This window comes from Paroedura picta, chromosome 3 (assembly GCF_049243985.1).
Source record: "Paroedura picta isolate Pp20150507F chromosome 3, Ppicta_v3.0, whole genome shotgun sequence".
Taxonomy (NCBI): domain Eukaryota; kingdom Metazoa; phylum Chordata; class Lepidosauria; order Squamata; family Gekkonidae; genus Paroedura; species Paroedura picta.
Window position 1 is genome coordinate 119,732,910 of NC_135371.1, and position 26,944 is coordinate 119,759,853.

General features: G+C 44.1%; 1 protein-coding gene across 2 annotated transcripts in view; it reads left to right on the forward strand.

Moving 5' to 3' along the window:
• The window catches only part of DNAH9 (dynein axonemal heavy chain 9), a 303,268-nt gene that overhangs the window by 86,552 nt on the left and 189,772 nt on the right, over positions 1-26,944 (forward strand). For both annotated transcript variants that reach the window (XM_077327460.1, XM_077327461.1), the window contains exons 37-38: positions 11,626-11,799; positions 13,772-13,979. In XM_077327460.1, the coding sequence (XP_077183575.1) occupies positions 11,626-11,799; positions 13,772-13,979 (382 nt within the window). The remainder of the gene's footprint in view (positions 1-11,625; positions 11,800-13,771; positions 13,980-26,944) is intronic.

The following is a 26,944-nucleotide window of genomic DNA, read 5'->3' on the forward strand; positions in this document are numbered from 1 at the left end:
GAGGAAGCATGTTAATAAATAAAAATCTTTCACAAAGGCGTGGAAGGATTAGGGATAGAATCCACCCTACTGTGTCTTGGCTCTGTTTATTTTTTCCTGTTCTTCATAATTTAACATTTTAATTAAAACACATGAAATTTATCATACTGACTTATTTCACTTTTTCTGATTTTTGTACTCATCCACAGTTTTGTTAGGTATAAGGTAAAGGTAAAGGTATCCCCTGTGCAAGCACCAGGTCATGTCTGACCCTTGGGGTGACGCCCTCCAGCGTTTTCATGGCAGACTCAATACGGGGTGGTTTGCCAGTGCCTTCCCCAGTCATCACCGTTTTACCCCCCAGCAAGCTGGGTACTCATTTTACCGACCTCGGAAGGATGGAAGGCTGAGTCAACCTTGAGCCGGCTGCTGGGACTGAACTCCCAACCTCATGGGCAAAGCTTTCAGACGGCTGCCTTACCACTCTGTGCCACAAGAGGCTCTTTTGTCAGGTATAGTTTTCAGTAAAAGTTTCAGTAAATGAAGTAACCATTTGACTTAGTCATGCCCACCATAAAAGACTTTGTACCTCACACTGCCTTTGAGAAGTCAAAAAGATTATTTTCCTTCCAGTTCATGTGGAAGGTTCTTTAGTTATTCTTTTCATCATTTTGTTAAAGCTGTTTCTGCATCTTCTTTCTGTGAATTTGTTCAAGACTTTTAAGTCTTGACTGTCACTGTGTCTTGTGGTAGTGTAAAGAAAAAGGTGACGCCTGTCTCAAACTAAGAGCAAAGTCATCGGCTACATAGTCCATATGGTCACAATGTGCACCTAGGTAAGAGGCACACCTGGTTACCATGCTGGTAACTCCGTACTATGGTCCATGAGGGCCCCATTTAGATTGGCTACTGCAGTTGAACCAAGTGCGCTGGGTTCTGGTCCAATAAGAAGTTGCTACCTTGTAAACTGAGCGTTAACAGAGCTGGTAGCCACCTGCTCTTACTTCCTTCCTACTTCTATCTTTTGTGATAGCCAGGTTGGGAAAGTGCCAGTGTTAGAATCATAGAACCATAGAATCATAGAGTTGGAAGGGGCCATACAGGCCATCTAGTCCAACCCCCTGCTCAACGCAGAATCAGCCCAAAGCATCCAAGAAAAGTGTGTATCCAACCTTTGCTTGAAGACTGCCAGTGAGGGGGAGCTCACCACCTCCTTAGGCAGCCTATTCCACTGCTGAACTACTCTGACTGTGAAATTTTTTTTCCTGATATCTAGCCTATATCGTTGTACTTGAAGTTTAAACCCATTACTGCGTGTCCTCTCCTCTGCAGCCAACAGAAACAGCATCCTGCCCTCCTCCAAGTGACAACCTTTCAAATACTTGAAGAGTTCTATCATGTTCCCTCTCAACCTCCTTTCCTCCGGACTGAACATTCCCAAGTCCCTCAACCTATCTTCATAGGGCTTGGTCCCTTGGCCCCAGATCATCCTCGTCACTCTACTCTGTTGGGACTAGGGGTGGTATCTGGTGTGGCCACGGCCACCTCTGGTGACTCTTGCCCCTTTGGTCAGTTACCTAGGTCTGTCTAATGGGCTGTCTGGGCCTGCATCTAAATTCCCCAGTGGATCAGGAAAATTATTGGGGGGGGGGAATTAAGCACTCCCTTCCCAGTTACTGTAGTTCTGATTCAACTTGGGTCGACATAGGTCTGGAAATGTTCAGATATCCATCTATTGACAGTAAAAATGTCCAGCAAATGGACTGTATAATGTATGGACTGGTTACGGTTGCCAGCTCTTGGAAGCTCCTGTGGGGTGGCATCATATGGAGATGATCACATGTTACCAGGACACTCTAACATTCTATCATTTATTTGTTTGCCCCAGTTTTTCCCACTGATGCACTAGGCAGCAGGGAGGGGGAGTCCATGTATGTGTGTGGGAGGTCTGTAACTTAGTCTCCTTTGAACTGGCCGTAGAATTTAATATCATCTGATATACATGCAAGAGTCTGGAAAGCATGCAAACTGGTTTTGATGGAGATAGTTTACTCTGGCCTTTGTCTCCATTGTGCCATAATCATAGATGTACAACATCTGAATATGAAGGCTGAGTGTTTTGATCCTAACTTTATTTGATTGTGGCATGATAGACCTAATATTTAACAATATACCTATCCCAGTGCTACATTATCTCCTTGAAAATGTGATGGTTAATATTAATCAAAGATCATGGAATCAACTGGGTTATGGAGTCATCTGGGCTTGCTTTATTCAATAATAGACTAACTTTTAAGGCACTGGCCTCTAGGTTCCCAGGGAAGAGTGTGCAAATAGACCACACTTTAATTGAGTTATAAAAATGCTATTATGTGGAATAGAAAAAGAGGTAAAATGTAACCTTATTCAATACAGTACAAACTCATAAGGTAAGCAACAGAAAAATAACAAAAGTTGCCTTACAGCAGTGGTTTTCAACTTTCCTAATGCTGCGAACTTTTAATACAGTTCCTCAGGTTGTGGTGACCCCAACCGTACAATTATGCAAATGTTCTTTCACAGAAACTAAACTGAAACTGACCGATAGTGTGAAGATCCATTGTTCACAATTGTATATAAATCCCCCCCCCCCAGGGTTTCTCAGTTCAGTTCTGTCTCTTGTCCCACCATGCCGATCTCACTCTTTTCCACTGCTCCAACAGACGAACTCTCTATCTTGATCTACCCAGCAAGGCTGTTGTGTAGACAATGCCCCCCCGGCCAAGCTGCTTGCCCTGCCACAACCCCTGTGAAAGGGTCGTTAGACCCCCAAAGGGGTCCCGACACCCAGGCCTTACAGCCTGGTAACTACTTACTCTTGAGTCAGGAAGTACAATCTTCAGCCTCCTAGATACAAATCAGCTTCTCTGCTGTCATTGTCTCCTGCTCAATTCTTAGCATTGAGTGTGTGAATTCCAAGGTAGCATCTAATTCTCTCTAGCCTAACCCCACGCTTTTAACCCTTTGGGCCTACATGATCAGGCGATAATTCAGAACCAGTCAGGGGCCTTTTCCTGAGGGAAATTTCCAGAGTATGACTTCACCTTTTCACTCATTCCCCCCTTCTAATCCAAATTCACAGGTTTCACCCAAGAACAATCTTCCAGGATGCAAATTGGCTTTAGAGCGATAATAAAGTCACTCTAGACCCAAGTGTTAATTGCAGACAGCTGGGCACTTCACACAGCAGTCAGTAATTCTTAAAGAAAAAGGGAATCTTTCAAGATGCCTTGCCTGACACCAACATTTTAACATTGAACTATCTTTAATGAGGCCCAATTATTTTCTTGGAAATCACAGTGTGTTTAAAGTCCAATAAGTTGTGTGAGTTTCTCTGGCCTTCTTGCCTTACAATATAGGTGGATAATGTGAGGACTGGACTGGCTATTATGTCTATCAGGATATTTCATTTGGAGGAGGGCAGGATGCTGTTCCCTTTGGCTGCAGAGGGCTGCTTTCTACCCAGGGACTGGGTAGGAAGATTACTTCTTCCTTTCCTCCCTTGGGGGTGGGGCCTAGAGGGTGTGTCCCCCCAGGGCCATTTTTCCTTCACAGGCTGCCCTTGGATAAAGCCATACTTATTAGTAAATCAGTTTTGGTCATAGAGAGTGCATAAGCTTTTGAGCTTTGTAGAGCTTATTTGTTAAGCAGAAAAAGAAACAAAGGGGAATTCTCACCTTATGCACATTGTAAGATTAGTATACAGTATTTAGAATTGTGATTAATTGAAGAGGGTAACATCTTAATCACAGTCTCTTTACAAACCAAATGACTGATGATAGATGTTTAGCTGAAAGGTTTGTATGTGTATATGTGTAGTGCCAATGGGGGAACTCAGTTCAGAAGTCATGTGAAATTATGGTTTAATTAAAGTAACGATGGTTATTGTGATCATCTGAACATGGGCCATTCTGCCACCTATGGTTACTTAGGGAGCATCAAACCAGGATCTGAAACCAAAATTTGAAGCTGATTAACCACAGCTAATCAACTACAAGGTGGAGTGGGACTCATGGGAAAGGAAAAAAATTCTTTAATTTGCTGCCAGCTTTGATTCACTCCCACACACTAGTTCTGGGTTCCTCCCTCTGCCTCCCAGTTTTCCTTTGCCCTACCACCATTCTCCTAACTTCTTTCAGTTCATTTTCACCAGTGTTCATGTGCCATTTTGGGTTGCAGTCCCAAATCCCATTTTAAAAAATATCTCTTTTGATATTGATGTTACTTATTATTATAAGCTTTCTTGAACCATCAGAAATGCAGGGGTATAAATATTTTAATAAATACATATCTCTTTTTGATTTTTAACTCCCAAGATCAGTTTTTAGACTGTTCTTTAAACTTGTGGTTTCTCCCACAAACCCTAAATCATAACTGTATAGAGGGAAGCATGGTATAGCCTGATCTTGTCAGGTTTTGGAAACTAAGTACTTGGAAGGGAGACAGCCAAGGAAGACTACAGAGGAATGCAATGGCAAACCACCTCTGCTTTTCACTTTCAATGAAAGTCCCCTGCTGGGATCACCATAACTCTTCCGTGACTTGATGGAACTTCATACACAAATCATAGCTGTGGATGGTTCAGCTGGGCAAATTTCCTTGCCCTTAAGGCTTTCCTTACCCTTGGCTTTTAGTTATAGGGATTGTTTTATGTGATGTGTGAATTTATACATCCTGGCTTGTCCCTCAGTGCTATCTGTGTCACAATGCAGGCTACAATTAAGAATGGAAGTCTCTAATCTTGAGAACTGGGTTTGATTTCCCACTTCTCCATATTCGCTATTCGTGGCCTAGGCCCCGCTCCGCTTGTCTCCTTATGCTCTGCAGGTTTGCCTTGTGCTCTGCAGGTTTAAATCTATTTGTTGTCCCTGGTCCCCGGGAGGCACACTTTTTTGGTCCTGGCCCCGACCTGGTGGAATGACAGAACTATCAAAGTTATGCAGGGCCTGCAAGACGGAACTCTTCCACCAGGCTAGGAAGATCAGGTCCCTCCCTGTATAGGCCTTGTGTTGGTCATCTGGGCAGGAGTTGCCCCAGAGATCGTGTGTGTGTGGGGGTGGGCTCTGTGTGGCTGTGGCCAGGTGTGTGTGTGTGGGGGGGGAGAGGGGAGGCTTTTAGAGGGGATTTTGCTACCAGTTTGTAGAGGGTTGTAACTTTGTAATTGTATTTTATGTGGTTTTAATCTTCTGTAAACCACCACGAGCTGGCAGGGTCTAGGAATGGCGATAAGTAAGCAAACAAGCAAGCAAATAAATAAGAAAGACCTTGGGGTTGTCACTATTCTCTCAGAGCTCTCTCAGCCCCACCTACCTCACAGGGTGTCTGTTGTATGGAGAGGAACGGACGGCAATTGTAAGCTGTTTTGAGATGCCTTTGGACAGTAAAAAGAGGGATACAGAAAATCAGTTATGTGGGAGAGGTAGTGGAAGGAGCAAAGACAGTGAAACCAGAGTTTGTTTGTTTATTTTTCATTTTTTCAATTTTGAGGAAAATAATAACTTTGAATGATTGTCTTTAAGTCCTGGTTCACAAAGTCATCAGAATCAAACTATGGCTTTACATTATATCAGAACTGCGCCAGAGGGAGCTTGATACCAAATCCTGCAAAGATGTACAAGTGAAACTCCTGTACATCATCATCATTTTGTACATCATCATCATGGTATGTTTATGTGACTATCATGTGTAGACACCCTTTGCAGGTTGTTACAAGAAACAGAAGTACTGGCGCTTCTGTTCAGTACATTGCATTTGGGATTCAGCACTGTATTGCATTATACTCGACATTTGCATTTTTCAGAGGACAGAGATATAGAAGGGAAGCGTTCCCTCTTAGTTGATAGCAGGTTTCTTGTTTTATTTTTCTTCAGAATAATTACTCTGTGTAAGCACACTCACAGTTTAAAGCACTACTTGTTTTCATCTCAGAATCACTGTCTGGATGCCTGATTAATTGCAGGTGTGACATCATCTGATAGTCTTACATATTCTAGTATGAAATAATAGAATGATAGAACTTTTGTTAAATCTTTCTGGAGCAAATCTGTTTTCTCTGAACTTATTATTAGAGATAGATTCTCACTGAGAGGCAGGGATCAGGTGTCTTGAATTAAATAGACTAACAGAGCAAGTTTCTGTCATTAGTGTTGCAGCTATGGAGTTTATTAGAAAGTTATGTTCAGTTGCCTCATCACTTGATAAATTGGGTTCTTTTACTGTATCAAACACTTTTCTATACATACATCTGATAAATGACTGTTGCTTACTGGGAGAACCATTGTTCTTTAGGGATGTACACTGAGGTATATTCTCTTATGATTTCCTAGGAGTTTTCCAGGTCCCCTTGTGTGTTTCTGCTCCCTCAGGGCCAATAGTGTGTGGTAGAATCACTGAGTGCACCCATGTTTGCTTCAGGAGTGTTTTGGCCTCCTGATAAGACAAACTTTCCTTCTGTGATGTTGCTTTTGACACTGAACTCCATGTTTTTTCCTTGGCTTCTCTGTAAATGTCAGAGCTAAGGATATGAGATGCTGTAGTCTGAATAAGAACAAGCAAAGATCTGGTGAAAAATGATCCAATATAAAATCTGTTTATTGCTCACCATAGAAATTGCCCTTAGTCCTGACCTTTTGCTGCTGAAATGTCAGAATAAACAATATGAATGCCTTCCCTCTAAGGCAGGCTGGTAGGTGGACAGCAAGGTCCCTCTCTAAAAAGCAGAAATAGTGGCGGAAGCATTAAAATCAGCAAGCTTCCATTACACAAGGAGCAGAAATTTATCATCACTTTGGCTGTGTCGGTTGCTTGACTTTCTCCAGTTTGCCATTATTCTAGTGTGAGAGCAAAGCCATCTTCTTCTGCCTTGTCTTCTCTCTTACTGTCTTGCTGCTCATTCTGGGCTCCCGTTTTTTTTTTTTTTCGTTTCTGGTCCTCTGATGTGTGGGTGATAGTGAGGCAGACTATGTGAACCTTCAGTGTGGTTTCAGTGTCTTTTTAAAGTTTAATATTCATTTTTCAGTGCATTAAGATTTACAGATTACAATTCTCAGTGATTTAAGAGGATTATAAACAAATTAATCTACATATTGTATATACAGTTCAGTGAGATGTTAATGAAATTATACGTTACGTTTAAAAGAGTCAGTGAGATAAGGTGACTATAAATACAAGCCTCAGATATGCAGATGATACCACTCTAATGGCAGAAAGTGAAGAGGAACTAAAGAGCCTGTTGATGCGGGTGAAGGAGGAGAGTGCAAAAGTTGGCTTGAAACTCAACATCAAGAAAACAAAGATCATGGCATCCGGCCCTCTCAATTCCTGGCAAATAGATGGGGAAGAAATGGAGATAGTGACAGATTTTATTTTCCTGGGCTCCAAGATCACTGCAGATGGGGACTGCAGCAAAGAAATTAAAAGACGCTTGCTCCTGGGGAGGAAAGCTATGGCAAATCTAGACAGCATCCTAAAAAGCAGAGACATCACCCTGCCAACAAAAGTGCGTTTAGTCAAGGCTATGGTATTCCCAGTTGCAATGTATGGCTGCGAAAGTTGGACCATAAGGAAGGCCGAGCGTCAAAGAATTGAGGCTTTTGAACTCTGGTGCTGGAGAAGACTCTTGCGAGTCCCTTGGACTGCAAGGCGAACAAACCGGTCAGTCCTAGAGGAGATCAACCCTGACTGCTCCTTAGAAGGCCAGATCCTGAAGATGAAACTCAAATACTTTGGCCACCTCATGAGAAGGAAAGACTCCCTGGAGAAGAGCCTAATGCTGGGAGCGATCGAGGGCAAAAGAAGAAGGGGACGACAGAGAATGAGGTGGCTGGATGGAGTCACTGAAGCAGTAGGTGCAAACTTAAATGGACTCCGGGGAATGGTAGAGGACAGGAAGGCCTGGAGGATCATTGTCCATGGGGTCGCGATGGGTCGGACACGACTTCGCACATAACAACAACAACAACAAATACAAGCCGAATAATAGTTTGAGCAATATAAACTCCTAAGATTCATTAACTCTCTGAATCATGCTAAAAGTAGTGCAATTATTATTCGGAGAGAGGAAATAATCACTGTACTATCTTTAGAATGATTCAGAGAGTTAATTAATCCAAGAATTTACACACATTGCTCAAATTCTTATTTAGCTTGTATTTATAATCTTTTTAATAAGACCAAAACTAATCTTGATGATGAAAAAGTAGTTGATGAAGAAAGAGGGGACTTACACTAGCAATAATTTCCCATGGATGAACTTCCAACCATATTAGTTAGTCATTGTTAATTTAAAAATAAAGGCTTTGTAGCACCTTAAAAAAGCATTACATTAATGTTATTGTATCAATGGTGCATTTGAAGAATACCTGTTGAATTCACTACTTTTGGAACCAATGCAAAAATATTACTGGCATCTAGATTCTGATGTGACAGTTCTATTAGCTCCTGGGCAGGCACAAGCTTTCAGAACTCTTTGATAGACTCAGGGTGTGCCAAGAGAATCCCAGGAGCATTTACAAAGCAAGTCTGAAGCTGGTGCAGGTCAGTTGTCATTTTCTCTCTATAAAAAAAATCACTGCTCCCCAGTGGAAATTGGATAACCTCAGAGAAATGAACTTGTGGCCTCATCTGACTTGCTGTATTGGAAAAATGTCTACAGCCAATAAATCTGGTGAAAGAATCCATACAGAATTCAGAGAGAGTTGGAGGCTGGGTAAGCAGCTGTGCTGAGTTCAGTGTGTTTCATTCATTGACCTACAATATGAGTTGAGACCACAGGTGTAAGTGGATCTCTTGTGGCAGCATTTCTGGGAAGTTGGGGGTGGGGAATAGGAGAAATACTGTTACCTACACAGCCTGAGGACTATTCCACACATTAATATTGACGGTTTGATGACTGCTGCATCAGGTGACTCCTGTGTGCATGAGCGAGATGTCATAGATTGGTAATTAAAGTATGAAATTTCCTAAGTCGCCTTAGACACCAGGCTTTTCTGTGTGATCAATTAATCAAGAGCTGACTAATCAAGTCCTGAGAGGAGTGATACACATGCATGTGTAAATCAAAGATAGATCTGCCAGTCCTAATTTATTTTCCTTGAACTATTTCTATTCCATCTTCTCCGTCCAAAGAGTACTCAAGATGGCTTACCATTTGAGAAGGCTGAGCACCTTTGATTAAACACAAAAACATCAATAAAGTAATGTATGCAATAAGTATCCTCTACCAAACAAGCACACATGTGTGCACATACACACAGAGTTAAGCTAAACAAAAAAACAAGACCCAGGGCCATTCCGCACAAAGGGCAATGTGGCTAAATCTGTACGCTATTGAAAAGTGCTGCAGGCAAAAGCGGCAGATCGCCATTCCTAGCAAGAAAAGGCTCTCTCACTAGCGCTGTTCTCGTAACACACAAGTTTCTGGTCTCGCCGAAATCGCAATAGAGGAGGCAATATTTTTCCACGCTTCCTCCTGCCCCTTAACAGCCAATTAACTGTTGTGTTCGTGTTTCCCTTTAAGAACTCATTTTTAAAAACCCGTAAACACCCGTAGCAACGCATATTTGTTCCTTCAATGTATCAGAAAGACCTTTTCCACAGGCGTAGGAGCTGGTGCTTCATTGTTTACAAGGCTCCTCAAGTTAAAAAAAAAAATCCCCCCCCCCATGGGTGAGATTTGTGGCCGAAATTATGGGCAGTGTCAAACAAGGGGCTGTATTGTGCTTGGGAACTTTAAAGACACTTGCAGTAGGGAGCTTTGTTTAACTTTTAATCACTTCTCTGGAGGAACATTAGCCGGAGAAGCCTCTGAGAAGCCTCACTCGTTCATTGCTTTCCCCGTCTAAGGAAAAAAAAATGGCGATCACTTCGCCAGAAGTTCGGCGGCGAGAGCAGGGGAGGGACTTTCTTTCTACCGCTACATTGAGAACGCACATGTCTTTAGCTGGCTTGTTGCAGCTTGTGCGCAGAAGTGTAGCAGTTTTCTCAGGGGGAATCCACTTTTCTGGATTTCCCGGAAAGCGCTACAACGAAGCGCTTTTTGCGGGAGTGTTGCAGGAGTGTTGCAGATTGGGTGTGACGTCAAGCAGAACCTTGAATTAGTAGCGTTTACCAAAGGTAAGACTTCTGCTACATTAAAGTCGTCTCCAGACAACAAATAGATTTTACTTTCTCTTGGTTGCTACTGGGTATGGAGCCCGGGGGTTGATTCCACTGAATAAAACAGAAAATGGGTGATCATAGTCAAGGGAACCCACTAGATTAGGGGTTGCAAACTTTGGCTCTCCAGATGTCCATGGACTACAATTATCATGAGCTCTGTCAATTAGCCATGTTGGCAGGGGCTCATAGTAATTGTTGTCCATGGACATCTAGAGAGCCACAGTTTAGCTACCCCTGCACTAGATGTTAGAAACAGCTGCCTCCCAGGTGACTCTCATGCTCTCATCCCACTAGATATCCTGGCAGTAGTTCTCCTTTAAGGCTCAACACACATTATGATGTCCCTCCCTCTCTCCATGCACTGTGGTCCTGATCTAACAGTCCCTGAATTCCTGGGACTTGAGTTGCCAGCATCAAACTCCCAGTGCTGTTGGAAAATCTTTGTGATGGCTACGAGGGACTTGGAAATGTACGGATTAGTCCTCAGGTCTGAGCAGGCAGGGGAGAAGGCTGAACAGCAAACTCAGCATCTAATAGAAAAGTTCTTCCCTGGTAGAAGCCTAACCCTTTATGCTGGTGAGCCTGCCTAAAATATATCATTGCTTCCTCTTCAGTGCCAGCAATACATTTTAACTACGCACTCTCTATGAATGTGCTATTTGATGACACATTAAATTCTAGGATAATGCATTGGCCAATGAGAACGGGACAAGCAATGGCACTTCCACAACTCCTTGAATAGCCAGTTGGTGCATTAATCCCACAAAGAAGTCAGTTGGTACCCCTCTTGAAAGAGCTCTACACACTGTGAAGGGTATATAGAAAACTGTATCCTTTTCTTGCATCCAGGCCATTTATTGGTGAACTCAAATTATGGTTTTAAAAGCTGCTTTAATAAATAATGGTAACTGTGAGAAATAATCTGGAGGAAAAGTAGTTTGATTTGCAGTGCTGAAGTATCTAACAGAAATGTTGCATCCAACCTCCTGCTGTGCATGTCAGGGTCAAAGATACATGACAGCAACTTGGAAGCCTGCAGGGATTGATGGAGACAGACTTTGCCTAGTGTGATGGGAGCCTCCTGCTTTCTTTAGCCAATCAATTTGTTTGTCTAATTGAATCTACAAGTATAATTATATCTGATAGATCTAACCGTAGCCTGCTCCCATGATGGATAATTATTTGTTTAGAAACATAAGGGTTCTAAGATAACACTGGGGAAAATGGAAACAAAAAATCTTTATGAAAGAAAAATATTTTTCTTACAGAATCTGATGTTATGGAAGGGTTTCCTCTGGAACAGTCAACATGGGAACTTAGAGTGTTGGTGGTAAAATCCTGAGCAAATAATTTCTTGCTGTTTAGGCAGGTGACTTCAGTGAGAAACACTTAGCCAGTTTACACCGTTGTCTGCGTATTAACCCATTTCCTCAACATTTCACTTGGCAGCTTGTAGACTACAGAGTCGAGTTCAGTAAATGGTGGGTGACGGAGTTCAAAACAATCAAGTTTCCTTCCCAAGGAACTGTCTTTGACTTTTACATTGACCCAGAAACAAAGAAGTTTGAGCCTTGGTCCAGGCTGATCCCAAGATTTGAATTTGATCCAGAAATGCCATTACAGGTAAGCGGCTGCCTTATATCTGTACATAAAATAAACAAGGGTGTCGAGTAGACATTTGTGAACATATTATCTATGTTAATTTGTATTTTTGCACTGAAGTGAGACAGCAAATGTATTATATGAGTAATGCTTTCCCTCGCAGCCTTGCAAGTAATTGTTTAGCAGGGACACGCAGCCTTCCTGTGCTCCAGTTGTCTGCACTTCTGCTGTTCCCCACTTCTCTGTTGCCCCATTATTTTTGTGCCACATGCCACTCCGCTTCTCTTTTCTTGCCTGGGCTACGATGACTGAAAAGCGAGGAGTTATTGTTCGCATAAAGAAATGTGCTGGATCTTCCCCTTCTGCATGAAAACTTGATGGATGGCTCTGTCCAACAGTCTTAAATTGCAGGACATTGAATCTTCATCTCACACAGTGTACATTACTAACTTCCACAGCCACAGAGAAAGGGGGGAACTGAGGCCACAGAACACTCTAAACAGCTTTCTGACAGCATCAGCTTCATTGCAAGGAAGTCATGTATGTGTGTGATGGAGGGAGAGAGAATTTGGAGCATTCTGACAATCTGGGTTTTGGAGTGGAAGTAATAAGCACCCCAATTAAAACAGAGATTTGGGTTTTAATGCTAATCTTTGCATTAAGTGAGGCATCTTTTCTAGGATTGACAGGTCTAAATAACTCCTTGTCATGTCTGTTTGTTTATTTCCTTTTGATTGAAACTTAGAAGTCTGAACAACATTTTAGGCAATAGAAGGCAAAGTTTGCTTGGCAACCCCCCCCCCCCCTAGATTCCATCCTTTGGCATCTGGGGGTCTTAGCTGAACTTATTGTTTCTGTGAGTGGGATGATTGTCTTTCCCTAGTGATGTGTAGAAGCATATAATGGTGCAATCTATAAAGAGTAACCTATAAAGATCTGGCGCCATCTATAAAGAGTAGCCTAACATTATTATGGCAGAAAACAGCACTGCATAATTCTTTACTTCTGAAGGGATTAATAATATGTAATACACATATTTACTGAAAACATGTACCTAATGTAATGCAGGTAATCTTAGGAAAGCCCAGTATATAATGCAGGGTGGCTGCCTTTAGAATCCTGTTCCCATTAAGTATACTCCTCCAACTTTTGTGCTCTGCTTAGCTCATTTACTGCCAGCCACATTGTTTGCATCCTGTGACAAAACTTTGCTCTCATTTTTTTTTCTGGGTCAGGACGCTCCCAGTTCACAAGGGATAGTAGCAAAACAAGCATTTGTTTATTTCGATGTTATTGGATATACTTTGTATGGCTTTATTGCTGTCTAGGGTAATGGGATTATTAAAGTCTCAAAACGAGGTCACATGAACAAAATGTTTGGGAATTACTGCTTCCCACAAATTCCTGGGCAAAGATAATATGTACATGACCCAGATTAGAGAGAGCTTCTTGTGCCAGGACAGGGCATGCATAACTCCTAGGGCCCTGCCCTGGTCTGAGTTTGGGCTATGGCTCAACCCATTAACTGAAGACAAATGCTACTGGTGCAGTTCAGTGAAGCATAGTGGAGGTGTTTCAAAGCATTTCTTGTCCCGGAACACTTTGAAAGGGGATTTGCTTTGCTTAGGAAAGTTAGCTTTGCTTAGGAAAGTATTTGCTGCTTTGTAGTCCTATCCATGAATTGATGCTTGGGCTACCAAATCACCTTGTCTTTTCATGAGACTATTGGTGAACTTTAGCTGTTTGTGTATTACCAAGGTCTGTGACTTCATATATTGCATGTAGTTTGAAACATACACACACACACACGGAAGTGTATTCGTGCCTTTTAAGCATCAGCTGCATTCAGCATCCTCATTATAGTTAGCCAAGAGAGAGGTAGGGCTTGGCCTAATGTCACTCAGTGCCTTCTATCAACTATTGTTTTGTTTTCCTATGTGTAATTGCCTAGGAGTTTTACAGAGGTCATTATTTCTTTTTATTCTCTGCTCAGGCATGCTTGGTACACACCAGCGAAACCATCCGGGTGCGCTACTTCATGGAGCATCTCTTGGAAAAGTGCAGGCCAGTCATGCTGGTGGGAAATGCAGGCACAGGGAAGTCTGTGATTGTAGGAGAGAAGCTATCCCTGCTGGATTCTGAGCAATACATGGTGAAGAATGTCCCTTTTAATTACTACACCACATCTGCCATGCTGCAAGGTAAATCAGGCAAAATGACAGGGATGAAACTAAACTTAAAAGGCAATTGGTAAAGTATAGCTCCATGTATTTAGGAACTAAATTGTACTCAAAATATTAATATACCCCAATCAAAAGGGATCAGTAGAGATTCATGAATGTCCAGAGTGGCTTAATGGAACGGTCATTTTTTTTAAAGCATTTACCTTGAATTAAGACCCGGTATATGGAAACATAACAATTACAATTCATAAAGAAGATTGCATCATATCAAGTGGAAGCAGAATTCAGATGTAAAGGAGAGAATAAATTCTGGCAAATTAAAAGGTCATAGTATAAGTAAAATGAGAAAATCTTGTAGCAGCTAGCTAAGAAGGTTAAATAAAAATCATTTAAAACAATGCTTGAAACAGGAAAAATCAGTTTTGCTATTGAACCATTATGTTTGAAGCCTTAAGAAATATTCATGGCTAGTAGTACATTTTGGTCTTTTATATACTGACTAGTAAAATAAGCCCATTGTATAAAGGATACAATGGGCGCTAGGAGGTGGGGGCCAGAGCGAGGGACGGAAGGCGACCTTAAAAAGGAGGCGGGCGGCGGCTCCTCGGCGGCTCCTCAGTGGGTTGGGCTCCTCGGCGCGCTCGGCTGCGGCGGCTCGTCAGCGGCAGCTCCACGGTTCTTGAAAGCTGCTCGTCGTCGTGGCTCCTTCTCGGCGGGGCGTGGCGCTGGGAGGCGAGTTAATGCGGCGGCAGAGCGAGTCCTCGGCGTCGCGGCAAAGGTCCCTCCGCCAATCGCGGGCCGGCCACGGCCGTTCGCTGGGCGGGCGGCGCCGGCGATCGCGGCGCCGCTTCCTCGAGTAATGGAGGCTCTTCCGGTGCCCCGAATCACGGCACCGGCGTCGATGCCGTTGGCGCTGTTTCCGGTGCAGGTCAGCTGGGTTGGTCAGCTGGGTTGTTTATTTCTGGCAGGGGCTTTCTTTATTTTATTTTATATTTATTTTATTTCCTTTGTTAACTGGCAGGGGCTTCCTTTATTTCTGTGGCAACGGCCTGACGCGGCGAGAGGCGCTTTGCGCCTCTCACCGCGTCAGGCCGCCGGGCAGGGAACCCCCAGCAGCCGCGCTCCGCGCGACTGCTGGGGGTTCCCTCGGGCGACAGCCTGACGTGTCAGGGCGGGAGCCACTGGCAGGGGCTTCCTTTATTTTATTTTATTTCCTTTGTAAACTGGCAGGGGCTTCCTTTATTTCTGTGGCAGCGGCCTGATGCGGCGAGAGGCGCTTTGCGCTTCGCGCTGCGTCAGGCCGCCGGGCAGGGAATCCCGAGCAGCCGCGCTCCGCGCGACTGCTGGGGGTTCCCTCGGGCGACAGCCTGACGCGGCGAGAGGCGCTTCGCGCCTCTCGCGGCGTCAGGGCGGGAGCCACTGGCAGGGGCTTCCTGTATTTTATTTTATTTTTATTATTTTATTTCCTTTGTAAACTGGCAGGGGCTTCCTTTATTTCTGTGGCAGCGGCCTGATGCGGCGAGAGGCGCTTTGCGCTTCGCGCCGCGTCAGGCCGCCGGGCAGGGAATCCCGAGCAGCCGCGCTCCGCGCGACTGCTGGGGGTTCCCTCGGGCGACAGCCTGATGCGGCGAGAGGCGCTTTGCGCCTCTCGCGGCGTCAGGGCGGGAGCCACTGGCAGGGGCTTCCTGTATTTTATTTTATTTTTATTATTTTATTTCCTTTGTTAACTGGCAGGGGTTTCCTTTATTTCTGTGGCAGCGGCCTGACGCGGCGAGAGGCGCTTCGCGCCTCTCGCCGTGTCAGGCCGGGAGCAACTGGCAGGGGCTTCCTCATGCGGCGGGCTGGCGCAGCGAGAGGCGCTTCGCGCCTCTCGCCGCATCAGGCTGGGAGCAACTGCGAGCCGCGCTGCGCGCGGCTCGCAGTTGCTGGGAATCAGAGGGACCAATTGGTCCCTCTGATTGTCTGTCATGAGGAAGGGTCCAATCCGGACCCTTCCTCATCCCGGACACATCCCGCCCCAGGAGGGCTTACTGCTTTATTTAGTCTGTGGCGCCCGCGGCGCCACGGGCGGTGTACAGATGTTTTCCTTCACTTTCACCATATATTCCTGTTGGATTTTTTCCATTCTGCATGTCACCTCAGTTTAATTTTCTGTTTCTTTCTTCTTCAGCAGGAGAAGCCCTCCAAACTGGTCAGGTCACACCTCCAATCACTCCAGGCAGGGCTTATGCAAATTTGTATGCCTTCCAGGACTGAAGCAGGCTGTCCCCTCCCGTTTCATTAGCCCTGTGCTCCAGCAGGAACTTCATAGCCAGGCATACTAGCCTCAGAGGCTAGCATGGCGATTTTCCACCTGAAAAAAAGACAACTCTGGTTGTGAATCCAGAGACAAAAACTAAAGAAAATAATGTTGAGTCAGCTGAGGTGTGGGAGGTGCCAAAGGAATAGCCAGAAACGCACATATTGGGTTGTCCTAAGCAGCCCTCCTCTTCGATGCTATAGAAGAAAAAAAGTCTCAAGCTGGCAATGGTGAAGTGATTTAATCTTCAAAATATCAAAATGTTCAAAAAAATTTCAAAACGGATCACCAGGTATATTCTGTTTTCGCTTCTTTTATCAGTGAATTCTCAATATTGTAATCCCAATCTTCTCTAATAATGTTTGTTGGAAATAATATTTTAGGAAATAACTTAATCTCTTATAGTTACTTGGGTATATAATTCAATCCCAAACTGGTCGCATAAATTCAAATTTGTAGGGGTCTACTCATATTAACATCACTGTATGTATTTCCTCTATAGCGGGGTTGGGTTAATTAAAAAAAAAGAACCTGCCCTGTTTAGTTGGGTTATGTAACCAGTTTAGAGGACTTACCTCACTGAAGGAGAACGAGCCGCTGGCTTATCTGAAAGGTTCTTTTCTTCAGTGGGGCGAAGTACTCTAACATTTTGCCCACTGCAGAAGGATATTGTTGCATATCAGAGTTGTGTTGGAAGGTTGAAGTTACTACGTTAAAATGTTTGTTGAAGAAATTATTACAGAGGTTGAATTGTTCAATTGGTGAGCGCCTTTTTTTTGAGCTTGGCTGTACTATGCCTGGAGGGGTCAGCCCGCTTTGGTCCTGGAAGGCATACAAATTTGCATAAGCCCTGCCTGGAGCAATTGGCGGTTTGATCTGATCGATTTGGAGAACTGTGCCCCACTGAGCAAGCCTTCAGGTAATCCAACAACTCGTTCTGTATGCATTTGCTCCCTTCATTACTCAGTTTATTTTCCATTTGCTGTTGCTCTTTGTTTTTTTGAGAGTGCTGTTGCAACAGTTTTTCCTCTTTCTTTGCTCACATGTTGAAGATAATTCAGAAGCATAATGATTTCTCCTCCTCTCTATGTCCTTTTTACTGTCCCTCAGAGGTCATTCCTTCATTACCCACATTGTGCAGTATGGTAGGTTTTGCCTTATTGGTCAGCTTTGGGCAAGGTGTTATTTTGAAATTGTAAGGGGAGATGTTGGGTAGCCATCTTGCTGAATGTTTGATGCTTTCCCCCTCTTTAGTATTGCTAGGCATTTAAAGTTTTATTTATTTTTTAAATACAAGCTGAGCTGAAGTCTGTTGACCTATATTGCATCATTAACGTACCCCTTGTCCCACAATAGTGCTGGAGGGAGCCCCCCACCCAATGGTGCAATGATGGGACTTCACTCAAGCTCGGTTATGAGTGTGCCTAGCAGCAATGAAAGGGGAAGAAGCAAGATGGCTACCTGACCATAAATACATCTGGAAGAATCATAATTTCAAAAAACATGCCCTGGTTAAAACTGACCAATAAGGAAAGACCAAACAAAAAAGAAAGGAAGAAAAAAAAGTGCTGTGACAGAATCCCCTTTTTCTCATTGGAGTGCAGAACACATATTTCATGAATCCCAAGAGGAACTTGGATTGAAAATAATGTGCAGAGTACAGGCACAGGATTCGGATTAATGGAATACTGATTTGAATTCTCTGATAATTGAAATCAAGCTGTGAGTGCAGAAAGGGCCTTTGTTTTAGAAAGAAGCAGACAACAGTCTTTAACAACCCTCCCTAAAATATAATAAATAAATAAATAAATAAAAACTGTATGAAGTTATTTGCAAAGAATGGATAATGTTTTTTGGTTGCTTTAAGTAGTTCACTAATGTTGGAGACTTTTCAGCATTGTCAAAAAGATCTCTGTGTGCAAAGGGAGTGATTTTTGCCAGTTACCTGTCCCATAACACCCCCCCCCCCCGCCATGATACCTTTGGAAGTTTCTCATTCCAGTGAAGCTGTATTTTGGGAGACATGAACTACAGCAACAGGAAAGAGCAGGAGGAGTCTTGGTAATTGAGACAGTTACTCTGGGTAGGATGGTCCCCGATGTCCTTCCCTAACCAAGGGAGAAGGAAGAAGAACCAGTGGAGGCTGGAACTGCCTACTCTGGACTTGGTTAGGTGGGTGGTAGCTGGGTGCCTTGGCTGCGACATGCAAATCCACCAATTTCCTCTCTAAGGCTTAGGCTGGTGGGCAGGAGCAGACTGCTCAGTGGTTGCTTGCTCAGAGGTTAGTGACCATAACTCTGGGGCCGCATTGTAGACCTCAGAGTCACTAAGACCACCTCATGGAAGAGATGAAGTGAGTTCTTCTGTGCATGGACATTTTAGACAGGATCCAGTCCAATAGAGTGAAATCAATGGATCACTCAAGTCAGTAGGCAGCTTTTCAACTGCCCTTTCAATGCATTTGGAGATTCATTTGAGTAGTGTTGCCATTGCTTTAGCTTCTGGCTGCTGGAGATGCCATTTTCATCTATGTCACTGGAAGATGTGTATAAAGGTAAAGGTAAAGGTATCCCCTGTGCAAGCACCGAGTCATGTCTGACCCTTGGGGTGACGCCCTCCAGCGTTTTCATGGCAGACTCAATACGGGGTGGTTTGCCAGTGCCTTCCCCAGTCATTACCGTTTACCCCCCAGCAAGCTGGGTACTCATTTTACCGACCTCGGAAGGATGGAAGGCTGAGTCAACCTTGAGCTGGCTGCTGGGATTGAACTCCCAGCCTTATGGGCAAAGCTTTCAGACGGCTGCCTTACCACTCTGCGCCACAAGAGGCTCTGGAAGATGTGTATATCTGTGCTAAATCAGAAACAGTTTCTCTTGACCTCTTCACATGCATCATTACTGTTGTCACTACAATGCCTCCAAACCATGCAGGTGCTGCTTCACTCAGTGAGTTATGCAAGCCTGTGTTAAAGGGATCCAAGTCATTAATTCCTTTCCTCTTTCTCCATCCCTGCAGACCAGCAGCTTGGCTGGTAGGCAGGAGGGGGAGGAATGGAACCATCATCCCAACCAATAGCTGCCTGGAATACTTCCTAGTACAATTTAAGTTTTAAGCAGAGAACTGTCAGCTACCCCCCCCCCCCATTCTACTAATGGGGGTCCAAAGTCCACTAAAAATGAGAGTATCTTGTTTGCCGAAGGACAGCACTATTCAGCAAGTTAATCCAATAATTCCTTGTTTGGGGGTTTTGAGATGTGACGTGGTAATGCTACATTGTGTTCCATTGACAAGTACAGATGGTTTTTGAATATGCATATCTGGTTTTTTCTAATTGAAGAAAAGGGAAGGTCCAACATAGTCAGACTCAAAATTTTTAACATGGCTTGGATTTCTCAAATGAAAAGATGGTTTGCTTTTCTGGTGGTAATCACACTGACAGCATAATGGTTGAACGGAGCCTCAACTGGTGAGGGCTTTTTTGGGGCTTTTTGTTTACAGCAGATTTGTTTGGCTGTAACTGAAAATGCTAGTTAAATATTTACGAGTACGAAAAGCAGCGTATGTGAACATGGGAACACCAGTAATTCATAACTTTTGCAACAACGGATTAAATAGTTCTAGCTAGAAATATGATGTTTTTGGCAGATTGTTCTTGTCACTTTTGTACTCCTAAATGATGGCAGGAAAAAATCTGGATATAGTTCAATAGATTTCATAGATGTTGGAAGTAAACAAAGAGCCTTGATAATAGGATATCCTTGTGTGAAATGACCTTAGGGGTCTTGTTAGGATCACTATGAGTATTACTCATAGTATTACTACTGTCTGTTGTGGTATATTGAAATGTTACTTATGTGCTTGTTTACATATTTTATTTACATCCAACCTTGCCAACTGGGGACACAGTGCCTTTATTAATGACATGTTTATTTATTATTTCAGACACTTAAATCCTGCTGCCCTTCCCACCCTTCAAAGCTTTCTGGGGTGGCATAAAAACAATTAATAGTAAGCATCGACATCTAAAGCATCTAAAAAACCATTATAACAATAGCAACAAAAATCATCACCCAAAAGCCATGCAGGAAAATATTTTATTATCCAACATCTCATCGTTTAATAAAATTCATCATCAAATGAATATCCAATTCGAAGGCCTTCTGAAATAGAGCTATTATGCAGGCCGTCATAACATCCAGACAGCAGGCTCCCTTTCTGGGAAGGGTTAACACAATTTTTGAAGTCCTCAATTAGGGAAGAAGGAGACTGAATAGTCCTTTTGGGAGGTACAGCAAGGAAGAGTAATGCATCTGGAACAAGGCTGACATATTATGGTAATAACTAGAATTTAAACCCGCTATGGCTGTCAGACAGCGGGCGCTAGAGGTTTTATGTGAGTTGGAAGCAAATTAACTCCCCTGAGGTTGTATTGCTGGGCGGGGGATTGTTGGGGAGGGGGATGGGCGCGGGAGGGTTCCCCTGGCCTGGGAAGCACGGGCGCTGCGTCAGTGATGGGCCTGCCGTGCTCCCTGAGGCCGCAGGAGGGCGGGGGATCGTCGGGGAGGGGGGGTTCCTCCGCCCGGGAAGCATGGCCACCATGTCAGCAACACGTCTGGTGTGCTCCCCGGGGCCGCAGGAGGGTGGGGAATTGTTGAGGAGGGGGATGGGGCGGGAGGGTTCCCGCGGCCTGTGAAGCACAGGCAACACGTCCGTGATGCGTCGTGCATGGTCCCAGGGCTATGGGAAGGGTCCCGGGGCCGGCCACCTTGCAGGCGCGTCCGCGCGGGCCTTGGAGGGCCGAGTCCCAATTGGAAGGCTCCCCCGGCCAGCCTGTGACCAACCTTGTAGTTGGGCAGCTGCGTAATGGCGGCAGGTGCCCCAAGGGAGCCGAGGTGGGGGGGCGGGGCGGGAGGCACTGTGCGCCTCCCAACTCCTCAGTCCGTGGGCAAAGGGCCAATGGGCCCCCTTTCCCATCATGGACACGGCCCACTCCTACCCCCTTACCCTTTTTTTTATACGGATGTTCCTATTCTGTATAGGGGAGGGGAAAACACTCAAGCCTGAGGCTTCCTCCTGATCTCACCATACATAAAGTTTCTAAGGGACATGTGAGAAAATATATCTGAAATGGTCCACAGTTTCCTGCAACATTTGAATGTTCCTGCCATGATTACTTATTTATTTATTTACTAATATCAAAGCCCATTTTAAAAGCTCTTTTCCGTTGGAACATTTTAAAAATGGGCTTTGAAAGGGGCGGCAAACTGGAGGGTGTGAGAGGGTGGCTGCGGCTTCCTTTGGGCTGCAAAGCGGGCTAAAGGGAGTGGAAAGCTCCCTCCCTGCCGGCAGTGACAGGGCTTTGCGGCCCACAGAGAAGCTGCAAACTCCCCCCCCCCAGCTCCCTCCCAGCAGGAGCGTACCTGCAGGCCTCAAAGCCCTGTCGCTGCCTCTCTCCTCGTGGGCGACAATGGAGGCTGCAGCCACAAGACTGCTAGCAGGCAAGAAGGGAGGGTGGGAGCTGGAGGGGGAGGCCAATCAGGGTGGACCTGGATGGAAAGGGCCCTGGACAGTCTCCTCCCAGGAGGCTGTTTCTCAAATATATAAGGGAGCGAAATAGTGTTAAGGATGCTTTGCTTTATATGACTACATTTATATATTACATAATCGTTTAAAACCATTAAAAACACAATTAAAACAGTTAAGTAATCATTCCAGTTACATTGCCAGTTTTTATGAATCTTGCCTTCTGCTTCACTTCTCCTATTCCTCTGTGTGTGTGTGTGTGTGTGTGTGTGTATGGGGGGGGGGAGAGTTAGTAAGGGGCCATTCTTGATGCTGTATCCAGTTCATTTCATTGTCCCCAACCAAATGCCTGATGGAAGAGCTCTGTCTTTCAGGCCCTTCAGAACTGAGCACGCTCCTGCAGGTCCCGAGAAGGCCCAGACCTTGATTGAGACCAAACATATGTCTCGAGGGCCAGTTGGGTAGAGTACCAATGACGTGATGTGGATGGCTGAGGTTAGCTGGATTTCATCAGATCTCAAAAGCTAAGCTGGGCCAGCTCCGGTTAGTAAATGTATAACAAATCTCCAAGGAAGTTCAGAGTTGCTACACAGAGGCAGGCAATGGCGAATTATCTCTGTTTGTTTCTTGCCTTGGAAACCCTATGGGGTTTGCCATAGGTCAGCTGTGTCTTGATGGCACTTTCCACCACAGTATTAATAGCGCAGACCATCCTGATGTTCACAGCTCAGAAGCTAAGGAGCTGGTACTTGGATGGGAGACCACCAAGGAAGACTGTGCAGAGAAAGGCAATGGGAAATCACCTCTGCTCATCTCTTGCCTTGAGTTGGATCTTTCATTTGGTTGTCACATTTTCCTTTAGAGTACTGTCTGGTGAATATGACTGGAGGAGGGACAAGCAAATGTCATTCATGCTCATTAATCCCAGAAACCTATGTTTGTTTGTCTTTTGGGTAAAGCTGGTCATCATTAGAGACAGAGAAAAGGGGTCTTCTTAAAATAAGAGCACATATTTATTTTAGGCAGCTCTCTTCCATTGAAACTGCTGTTGGCAGAGCTGCATGAAAACTGGTGGCTTATAGGAGAGTTCAGAGCGAGGACAGTCCCTTTTGGTGTTTCTGACTAGGAGGATAAAAAAACCCAACAACATTGCACATATTTATTTTGGTACCAGAGGGGAAAGCCACTTCTTGCTGTCGAGATTTATAGAGACAGATGGAGGCAAACTTTTCATATTTACTTGGACTGTGAACAATGACTTTAGACTGGGGCAGGGAATTGGAATAAGCTCTCCGTTGTGTGCCTAAGTGTGAGCATGTGCTTGAGATGCTACTATTATTGGTAGTGTGCTCTGGACATGATTTATATTCTCTGCGCCTTGGTTTACGCTGCTAATTTTCTAGATTTACTTGGTTCTGTTTCACAGTTTATCATTTGGCAGCTCATTCTAACAGTTTGTCAGTTTCACTCTTTGAAATGTAACAGGAAGCAGAGTTCTGAGGGACTTGGCAGAGAACTGCAGAGACAAGATGCAGTTGTTCGGCTTCAGTTGGTGCTTTAGGGAAGGAAAAGATTCCTCTGACTTGCCAACTGCACTGCTCACTTATTGTGCTACAGTGCTGATTTACAGGAAGCAGGATGTGGCACCGGCAGATCAGAATTGGTCTGCATTCTAATGGTAATCAGCGGGACCCCAGTGGATCTGGTTGCTGGTGGTCACTTCCCTTTTGTGTGGGTCAGAACTGCAATGGTGGAAAACAAGTAAAATAGACAAGTGTAGTCATATTGAGGTGTGAGCACACTGAGATAATTGTTCTGTGTGCCAGATATAGCCCTCAAGTCAAAATGCCCTAAAGAAATAGTGGCTGAACAAATATCTAGTACTCTCTTGCCCACAGGAACAGATTTTTGTGAGGAATATACGTTGGGATAGTAAGTGCCACATGGAGCCCCTGGTTCAGTTCTGGATGGCATGAATGAGAAGACCCTGTGTGACCAGCAGGTGCTTTATGTTCCTACAAAATGTTTTGTGCCCTGTATGGTCAGGTTGTTTAACAGGTTTTCAGATGCAATTAGTTGTAGAACATAATGCGCTTAATCCAGGAAAGATCCCGCAAAAGGCCATTGAGACATCTAAATCCCATTTCAAACTGTTCAGTGAGGCTTCTTCATGTGGCAAATTCACCTACATAGAATTCCACAGAAACTCGTGTCTCAGCCCCAGGGAAGTGCAGCAGGTGCCTAATAACTGTCAGACTCGGTGACTGTTTATTCCAGTGTAATTGGGATCTAACTATTCCTCTGCCAGAGACATGTGGCCTTTGATATGATTGTGAGAAGCATTCTCAAATTAAAATGCTGCTTTTACGAATGTGTCATTTGATCTCTCAGTAATTGCATTTCATTTTGATATATCTTTTGCATACTTGTTAAATCCCTAAAAGGGGTATTTTCTGTCTTAATTAAACTATAATTAAATGCTTATTTGAGAGACAGTATCACACTTCCTGATTTTTCAGATTCCAGGAGGGAGTTTGTTGAAAGAATGAGATTCTGCATTGACAGAAGTGTTATCTTTCATGCAGCACTTCAGGTTTTTTTGTGCCACAAATTGTCAGAAGACGAGAACTCAGATGGACCCTTTGCAATGGATGCTAAATACAAAACAAGAAGCGTTTTTGATAACCTTAAATTTGTAATCCATGTAGTGAAAAAAAAAAGATACATCTAGTTTTAATTGCTGGGCTTTGTGAATATTAATATGGCAATTATAAATTGCAATATGTAGATGTTTAAAAACATTTTATTCTTACAGGTTTTCTGCCACAATGACAAAATTATATTAAGAGTTGGTATTTTGCAATGCAAATTTTGAAGTTTCTATCTTTTGATTTATGTAAGATGCCGCCAGTGGTCTGGATTGTGTGATTTCTACAAATGCAAAGAGAGGTGACAATCTTAGGCAATTCCCCTCCGGTATGGCAGCCCACATAAAATAACTATAGGGGAACGGGAAGTATTCCACATAAAAGGCGGATTGCCAAAAATTGCCCTTCTCCTTGCTCCATGGGAATTTATGCAGGATCCATGCAAGCTTATTATTTTATTTTTAAAGATTTATTTATATTTATAGCCCACCCCTCTTGATCCAGTCATCTAGGGCAGTAGTCCCCAACCCCCGGTCTGGGGACCGGTCCTGGTCTGTGAATCAGTTGGTACCGGGCCACGGCTCCTCCTCGTCCTCCTCCCCAGCTGCTGCCTCAGGGGCTGCCCTGCCACTCTGCTGCCAGCTCACCTTTGGTGCTCTCCAGTGGCTGCCATGGCTGGGGCTCCCCCTCAGAGTGGCACTGTGCAGCTGCTGCTGGCAGTGCCACCCAGTGGGCAGTGGGAAGTCAGGGGTGCCGGCGGGAAAGCAAGTGGAGCAGGGGCTCAGACAGCAGCGGCAACGTCCCTCGGCAAAAGACTACCCCCCCTCCGGCCTCAGTAAAATTGTCAAGTGTTGACCGGTCCCTGGTGATAAATAGTTGGGGACCACTGATCTAGGGGCAGGCTACATCATATAACAATAACAATATCTGATAAAATCATACAATAAATATCCATTTAAAATTCTATGAAATACAATCTATAAATATATTCAATTTTAGTTAAACTAGCAGCTCACAATTCTTCAGAGCTGTCTGTCTGATGAATCCTTCCTATGGAGAAAAGATGCCATGCCAGCAGGGGAGGTCCACTTGATGTTTAGATTTTCCATATGTGCTGGCTCAACCATAAGACTGATGGAAAAGTTCCATCTTGCAGGCCCTGTGAAACGGTGCTAGTTCTCTCAGGGCCCTGATGTGAAAAAATGCCAGCTTTGCTACTGTCGTGACTTGAGCCTCCAATGAAAAGAAGGTATCAAAAATCATGCCCATATTCCTGGCAATATGTGCAGTTGTCAGTCACACCCTGTTCAGGAGAGGGAGACGTGCTTCCTTTTCTGGACCTTTCCTCCCTAGCCACAGGACTTCCATCTTTGAAGGGTTCAGCTTCAGTTGACTACCCTTGAGCCACCTCAGCATGGCATCAAAACATCCATTCAGTGAGTCTGGAGGGGTATCAGGTCAGTTGTACATTGGGAGATAGAGCTGGGTGTCGTTCACATATTGGTGGCACCTTAGCCCATAACTCCAGATCTGCTGGGCAAGAAGGAGCATAAAAGATGTTAAATAATGTTTGGGTAAGAACCCCTCTTTTGCCCCCCCCATTGGAGTTGGCAGATATACAATTGATTCTCCCTGATTGCAACCCTTCTTTCGTGACCATGGAGAAAGGAGGTAACTCACTGGTGAGCTGTCCCCCACATCTCTGCGTTGACAAGGCAGCGAGCAGGTAGTTTGTGGTCTACAATGTGAAATGCTGCTGTAAGATATAATAATACAAGTAGCACTGGCCTGCCCTGTTACAGCTTTCTCTGGATGTCATCTGTCAGGGTGACCCGAGCTATCTCCACACCATGGCCGAGATGGAAACCAGTTTGTAAATGTTGGAGACTTAGGTTTGTGAATCAGCAAACCGATACATACATCCACTTCCTGTTCTGTGCACCCAGAACAAGTGATAACTGCACCATCATTCATACATTTCAAAGAACATGCTTTCTTTGACGTATATACTAATATGTTGGAAGAAATTTCTAAATAGTGACATGCCTTTTAGAGTTGACAACTTGTGTAAGTGAAGTTGTTCAACTGGGTGATTTTTCTCTTCTTAAAACTCTGAATTGCCTGTGACACCTTTTCTTTAACTTCAAGCAGCTTTCTTTTTGATTTGTTTGTGTGTGTGATTTGGCACTCCAAGTCATTAATTGCGAGAAGCTGGTGTTGTACAACTTCCATCTCAACATCAAGCAAACTGTGCCTTTTGGTAACACTATTTCAGTTTGATGAATGCTGTACAACTTAGGTGAATTTTTCATCTAGCTCAGCTTTCTTAGTAACTGGCTGTGTACAGTATTTGTTCAGTCTCCCATGCTTTCAGTTGACTTGTTTTAAATTTGAATAGTCTGGCTACAGCCTCAGATAGATTGTCCCTGATCATCTGGGTAATTAATGAGAACAGATGTTCGGATATCGCATAATCTAACTCAGTCTTCTTTTTACTAAAGAAATAGCATTGA